Source organism: Vulpes vulpes, chromosome 4 (genome assembly GCF_048418805.1).
Source record: "Vulpes vulpes isolate BD-2025 chromosome 4, VulVul3, whole genome shotgun sequence".
NCBI classification, from domain to species: Eukaryota; Metazoa; Chordata; class Mammalia; order Carnivora; family Canidae; genus Vulpes; species Vulpes vulpes.
In genome coordinates this window covers 79,731,850-79,739,547 of record NC_132783.1, presented here as the reverse complement: position 1 = coordinate 79,739,547, position 7,698 = coordinate 79,731,850, and the positions used below count along the sequence as shown (strand labels likewise).

At 39.8% G+C, this 7,698-nt stretch overlaps 1 protein-coding gene across 6 annotated transcripts in view; it reads right to left on the bottom strand.

The window, feature by feature from the left end:
- Nucleotides 1-5,189: 5,189 nt before the first annotated feature.
- The window catches only part of DDX50 (DExD-box helicase 50), a 30,352-nt gene continuing 27,843 nt past the window's right edge, over nucleotides 5,190-7,698 (bottom strand). For all 6 annotated transcript variants that reach the window (XM_026003704.2, XM_026003713.2, XM_072756208.1 and 3 more), the window contains one exon: nucleotides 5,190-5,692. In XM_026003704.2, coding sequence (XP_025859489.2) covers nucleotides 5,414-5,692 — 279 coding nt within the window. In that variant the 3' untranslated portion in view covers nucleotides 5,190-5,413. The remainder of the gene's footprint in view (nucleotides 5,693-7,698) is intronic.

Genomic DNA, 7,698 nt, shown 5'->3' with positions numbered 1-7,698 from the left:
TTGTGGGGTGGAGAAGAAAGAACCCCTTGAAATAAATTTTAGCTAGATGCCCAGGCAGGAAAGCAGTTCAGTCACCCTGGTATTAGGTGCGGGAGAAGGGGGGGAGCAAGCATGAGTGCAATTAACCAACTGACAAAATGCTTAACATCTGGGACTTCAGACTTTGAAGTACGTTAAGGCTCAGTTCCTGTCTCAAGGAACCTCTGTAATAATACTGCTATAAACAGTACAGGGGCATTTTTATTATTAATAGATATTCAACAGGAGAGTAAGCCCAAAACACTACTTAATGGGAAATTGTTGTCAAGGCTTATAAACTAGGTAAGTTCCTTTGTAATATACCCGCACGTAGGCAAAAGGCCAAAAATCTAGAGGAAGCATGAAAGGCCCTTTCTGCCTCAAAGGTAGCCAAATTACAGTATTAAATCTAGTTATCAGTTTAAAATTCAGCAACCAGTAGAAAAAAAATGGGTCTCATGTATACATTTGATTGGAAATGTGAAGTTCTGTTTGAATATTGATTATGCCATAAGTTTCCTCTGATGTAAGATAATGCCATGTTTTCATAAAATTGGGGAGAATTTCTATTTCAAAAAGTATTCAAACATAACACACGCACATAGTGATTCAAAAATACACACAGTAATTTCTAGATTCAAAAATCTAGCAGTAATTATCTGAGTGATATGATTATGGATGGTTTTTATTTTCTTCCATTTGCTTCTCTATTTTTTTCAGTTTTCAACAATGGATGCACATTACTAGTATGAAAAAATATGGTTTAAAGAAACTTCTTAAGCACTACTCACAAAACAGGAAACAAAAACAATGTGAGAGGAAGCTCTCAGACATTTACACCTAAATGTGAACTCATTGTTCAAATTTCTATTGCTGAAGGGAATAAACATACTTACAAATTTAAAAACTGAAGATCAGGGTAACTGATTTAATTAAGTTCGAATAGCTGTTAAGCGACCACACTAGGGCACAGAGTACCAAACAGGAGGCTCTGAATAGCCAAAAGGTGGAAACATGAAAGTGCTGGACTCTATGAGGAAGGAGCAAAATAAAGGGCTGAATGCAGCCCAAACTGAAAATTCTGCCCCCGCCTTCTTCCAGATGGCAAGGAAAGCTATTGCTTAATCGTGTCAGGATCTCCCCCACTTTCCTTGCTAATAGGAAAGCAAGCCTTTAACATGTAGACCCTTAAAATCTACCTCCACTCTGCTAGCATTTACCTACATGCTTCTTTCACTCATTTCCCTGAAACCCTTCAATGGCTGTCCAAAACAAGGTCTACAAAGCCTTCCAAGATGGGACTCTTGCCTTGTTCTCATCATTGCTTTCCTCATAGTGAAGATCCCAGCAACGACAGCTACTTATTGTTCGCCCTACTCAGGTCTTGTTTTATTAGCTTTCCGGGCCTTTTCCTGGATGTCCATTCCCACTTCCTGTTTCTTTTACCTGACTTAATTCATGTTCAGTCATCAAATCCAAGAAGTTTTCTCTAAACCACCATCCCCACTCCTGGGCTGGACTAGGTGCCCTTGTGCAGAGCTCTCAAATTATTGCACTTAGTCATTGCCATGGACCTAAGTTTATGTGTCCATCTATTTCACTAGATTAAGAGCTCTTGACAGGGGCAGAGACTAGTTACACCTTATTCACCTTTGTGCCCCATAATGCCTGGGACGTTGTAGATATACAACTTATTTTGACTAAATTATCAGTACTCATGCACCTTTGTAGAAATGGAGCCTCTCTTTCATCTTCAGTATAAATCCAGAGCTCACAACTACTCAAATGTAGAGTCAGCTGAGACTCCTCCCTACCTCCCCAGTCATAGTTATCTGGAACTCCATTTCCCATAATCAAAACTTCTCCCTTTCTTAATCCAGCACCGAGTCCTCCCCACACCCATTGGATTAACTGAAATCTGGCTCTTCTTGAAAAATATTCCTTCAACTTTCCCACACATATGTTGTTCATTCCCTCACATCCCATATACTCTGGTATCAGTGTCCTTGTCTTTTCCTCAAAACCATTTCCAACTATTACTCCTTCGCTATCCGAGTAAATGCCCTTGTCCCTTGAAAGATAGGTAGCAATATCACCCTATACCCCTCCTCATTCAGGTAACTTAACCTCCACCATTCATTGATAGTTTGGCACCTGGCTTAGTCTTCCTCTCCTCCTCAGTCCTGGAGACTTCATTGTCCACAAAAACACTCGCACTAGCTTCTCCATTCTTTATCTCAATTGAAATAACCGTTACTCCCAAGAAGCCTACTACCAAACCCTGCACTTGTCTTGTTCCCAACTGCTCCGCTCTTGAAATATCAGAGTTCTGGATACAAATACATCACTCCCTTGCCCCTTCTACATTCTCCATGTTATCAACCCCACCTCCACTTCAATCCCTAGGCAGTCTAGACTACATGGCCCATTACTCCAGTCACTATTGCCCAAGTCCTTAACATCTTCACCTAGTCATCCTTTCATCTCACAGAACAAACCCCAATCCTAGATCAATCAAGTGTCTTCCATTTCCATTCCTACAACAGAATACTGAGTGTCACTACAGAAATCACTCAAGTGCTCTAATTGTTGCCAGTACACATTCAGTCTCTAATCTCAACTGGCAAAATGTTAGAGATGTGCTTCTTAGATAGCTAAGATTAAAATCTCCAGTGTGTGCTTGAGCTCATCCTTCTGAGTCTTCATAGAGATCTTGTCCCATCACATATTCTTTCTCTTCCTTGCTCCTTTCTGGTTCCTGCCCATATTAGTAGTCCATGCTCTAATTTTCTTCATCCTTCTCCAATGCACACGTACAAAAATTTGTCATCTCATGTCCTTTCTTTTACATTCACTGTTAGCTTATTCCTCCCTATCTCACAGCCAAGTTTCTGGAAGACGTTTGCTGTCCCTAGTTCTTTCTCTCTCATTTCCTACTGAACCCACTGCTAAATGGTTTCTACTCTCCATACTTCATTATACGGGTGCTCCCCATGTCAAATGTCTCCTTTTTTGCCAAATCGGGTGGCCATCCCAGGTGCATCTTCTGGTTCCTTGAAAGCCTCATATTCCTGGGCTTTCTACCATCTTCTTACCTCCTCTTGATGGTGATGGGATTTCCTTCTTCTGCTATGCAGTAAATACATTAGTCTCTCTGGGTTCCCTCTTTAGTCCTCTTTTCTTACTATACTTTCACTAGATAATCTCTTCCACTGCCTTAAGTACAATTAACATTTTTAAAAGCTATGCCCAAATCTTGACACCTCCAGATCTCTTTCCCGCTTCAAACATATAAATCCAACTGCCTACTGTTTATCTCCTCTTACATCTTTTATTATCTCAAGTGCTATTCAATATTAAAATATACCCAATATTGAACTAATATCCTTTTCTCCCTCCCTGCATCTGTCTCATCCTCCAATTCAATCAAGTACTAGTCCTAACAATTTTATTTCCTACAACTTTGGAGGTGCCTGGTTGGCTGGGTTGGAGGAGTATGTGATTCTTGATCTTGGGATCAAGTTTTGAGTCCCACACTGGGTGTACAGATTACTAAAAAGAAATAAATAAACTTAAAAAAAAACTAAACAAAAAACTTTGGAAATCTATCCATGTTTCTCAGTGTCACCACTGCTATTTAGCATAGTGGTTAAGAATGCAGATTCGGAAACTAGACTTACTTGGGTTTAAATCCTCACTACCCTATTTACTATCCAGCTGTGATTCTGGACAAGTAATAAGCTCTCGAATGTCTCGGTACTTATCACTCAAAATGTTACCTAACATTAGTGCAGACCACCATCATCTACTTCAGATTACTCCAACAGCATCTTAAGAGGTTTCCTGACCTCCAGTTTGGCCCTTCTCCAATCCAGTCTCTTTGGTGTAGCTAATAATCTTTCCTAAAACACAGATCTCATCATGTTACTCCTTACTTTAAATCTTTTAATGGATAGGTTGATGTTGACCTTCTGAGAAATCAACCTGGATGCTATGTGACTCCCGCGGTTCTTTTGTCTTTAAGCGGTTTTTTTTTCCTTTTGCCTTTAAAAGATGCCTGTAATTGCTAATCGGGGCTCTCTTCCTCTTCGGAGGCGGAGAGCCCGTTTGCGCAAACGTCCAATAAACCCTCTTGCTAATTGCAAAAATAAATAAATAAATAAATAAATAAATAAATAAATAAATAAATAAATAAATCTTTTAATGGTTTGTCACTGTCTTCAAGAGTATGTTTAAACAATGTACATGAGCCCTTAAAATCTGGTCCCTGTTAAATACTAAATCATTCTCTCTTATGCCTATCTCTGCCTCAGTAAACCAGACTAAACTAACTGTAGGTCCTCACACTTCCTATGGCATTCTCTGGCTCTGGGTATCTGCATATGCTGTTCTCCCTGCCTGTAAACCCTCTCTCTTCTAAACTCTTCTTCCCACTATACACATACTTGCTTAGCTCAACAGATACTTTTGTTCGACTTCTTCTTTTGGGTATCACTTCTTCTAAGCCTTTCCAACTCCTAAGACTGGTTTGGTGCACCCCAACTAGGTCCTTAGCATTCCATACTTGCCTTTGGATGTTAAACTCACTCAATTGCTTGTTTTCAGACTGTAAGTTCCTTTAGGAGAGAGCTGTGCCTTGTGTACTACTAATATCCCTCGCAATTAACATAGTGATAGGCACATAGTAGACTTCAATCATTACCTGGTGAATAAATTGAGTGTACACTGCTTGCACACCCTTTTAATGAACTCTGTCTAGAATTTAAATGCTACATCTAACCAACCAAGTCACCAGTTTCTACAGCCCTTGAATGTAGAAGGGATTTCTTATTTTCTACTATATATCCTATGAAAGGAATGATGTGGATAAAAATACATCATATGGACGCCTGGGTGGCCCAGGGGTTGGGCGCCTGCCTTCGGCTCAGGTCGTGATCCCAGGATCCAGGATCGAGTCCCACATCAGGGTTCCTGCAGGGAGCCTGCTTCTCTCTCTGCCTGTGTCTCTGACTCTCTCTCAGTCCACGTCTCTCATGAATAAATAAATAAATCTTTAAAATAAATAAATAAATATCACATTTTGCAAAATCCAAGTAATCTCAAGTAAGATTAAGTGTCACATTTTAGAAGAACCTGTAGAAGACTACATTGACAAAATTCTTAACACATAGTGAAAAGAGACAATAAAAGGCATTTTTTTTTTATTCAAAGGTATAACTGGATAAGTAGATTTGTTTACAACCATTCTTGTGAAATACTTTTTAAAAAAATATGACCAACTTCTTTGCAAAGAGCAGACACATACCTCAACTATGATGACCTAATTTTTGGTGGATAATGTACATGATTAGGCAGAAATAGGCAAGCTCACACTGGTAGATTAACTATCAAATACTCAGTCAAAACTCCGTTTGTGGCCCCCGCTTCTTGATCGATTTCTATTCCCACTTCGTCTTCTACCATCTTGTCGACTTCCTGACCGACTTCCCTGTCGACTCTGTCTACCGGACCGGCCACCAGATCGACCACCTGACCGGCCTGATCGGCCCGCCCGGCCACTTGACCAGCCACTCCTCTGCCTGGAGTTAGAAGATGTGTTTCCATCATAATATTCTTCAATTTCAGGTAATTTGGCTGGCAATGAAAGTATCCAGTCTGAATCATGCCACTCTGCCTATTGGGGGAATTTACAGGATTAATATAAATGCAAGATGGAAACCATAAGCAAGCATATGAGTACAGGAGATTCTTTTTTAATATCTATCATCTATTAGCTAAAGTCCATCTATCCATTAAATTTAAAGTACCTGGAACAAATCTTAAAACCAGAAAAAAGCATATTAAAAACTCATTCATTAAACTTCCTAAATTTTAGTCTTAGGAGAAACTCTCAGGCTCATTGAGGGTCATAATTTCATACTCAGTTTATACATTCTAAAAGTTAAACATTTGGGGTGTCTGGGTGGTTCAGTTGGTTGAGCATTTGGTTCTTGGTTTCGGCTCAGGTCCTCTTCTCAGGGTTGTGAGATGGAGCCCTGAATCAGGCTTGGTACTCAGTGGGGAGCCTGCTTGAAATTCTCCTTCTCCCTCCCTCTCTCTCTCTCTCTCTCCCCCTCATCCCCACTCTCACTCTCTCTCAAATAAATATATTTTTAAAGATTTTATTTGATAGAGTGCGCACAAGAGAAAGGGAGTGCACAAACGGGGTAGTAGCAGGCAGAGGGAGAGGGAGAAGCAGGCTTCCCAAGGAGCAAGGGGCAGGATGCAGGACTTGATCCCAGGACCCCAAAACCATGACCTAAGCCAAAGGCATATGCTTAACCAAATGAGCTACCCAGGTGCCCTCAAATAATTTTTTTTAATTAAAATTAAAAAAAGGGAACACTGATTTCTCAGTATGAAACAAGCAGGCCATCATTAATAAGTAGTGCATTGCTTTCAGTGGTTATATTGACAGAAGCGAGAATTGAGAGCTAATGATGGAGACTAAAAACCTGTCAACATAGCTGAGGATGAAAATATGTAGCCACTGGGAATAATTTGGTGTTGGGAGTAAACAACTCAAGATGTGAGAATTAGCAGCTCAAGAGCATCAATCACTACATTAGATCTTATTAATTAACTATTCTTCACTGTGAACATGAGTTGCCAAGGAAACTGAATATTAAAATACCCTGTTGAAGGGCATCTGGGTGGCTCAGTTGGTTAAACGTCTACCTTCGGCTCAGGTTATGATCACAGGGTTCCTAGATTGGCCCTGCTTTGGGCTCCCTTTTCAGTGGGGAGTCTACTTCTCCCTCTTCCTCTGCCCTTGGCTCGTGCTTTCTCCCCACCCCCCCACCTCACAAAATACACACACACACACACACACACACACACACACACACACACGTACGTGTATATAATACCTGTTGGTAAGAACGAGCAGAGACAAACACACATACCACTGGTGGCAATATATGATCAAAGCCTTGAAAATGCACAAACTTTCTGGCCAAGTAGTCATCTTAACAAATTTATCTTAGGGGTGCGTGGGTGGCTCAGTCAGTTAAACTACCAACTGTTGATTTTGGTTCAGTAATGGTCTCAGGGTCTTAAGATCAAGCCCCAAGTTGGGCTTCATACGTGACAGAGTCTGCTTGAGGATTCTCTCTCATCTGCCCCTCTCCTTGCTTATGCACACACGCTTTCTAATAGACAAATAAATCTGTTTTAAAAGTGTCCCTAATTAGGTATGTAGAACTATTTATGGTTGAAATGATAGAATACCTACAATTTGTTTCAAAAAAATACATACAACTCTTAAACTCCTTCATCTATTTCACCCAACCTGCCACCCACCTCCACTCTGGCAACTATGAGTTTGTCTCTGTATTTAAGAGTCTGTTTTTTGTCTTTTTTCTTTGTTCATTTGTTTTATTTCTTAAATTCCATATATGAGTGAAGTAATATGATATTTGTTTTTCTTTGCCTTAATCTTACTTTGTGTAAAATAAAAAATTATAAAAATTTATTTAAGCATACTGGGTGTCATATGGAAGTACTGAATGTTGTATACCTGAAACTAATGTAACACTGTATGTTAACTATACTGGAATTTTAAAGTTTATTTAAGCTAAATAAAATATTGTCACTTTCTCCCAGTATAATATGAATGAGAAAGAGACAAAGCTGAGTTTG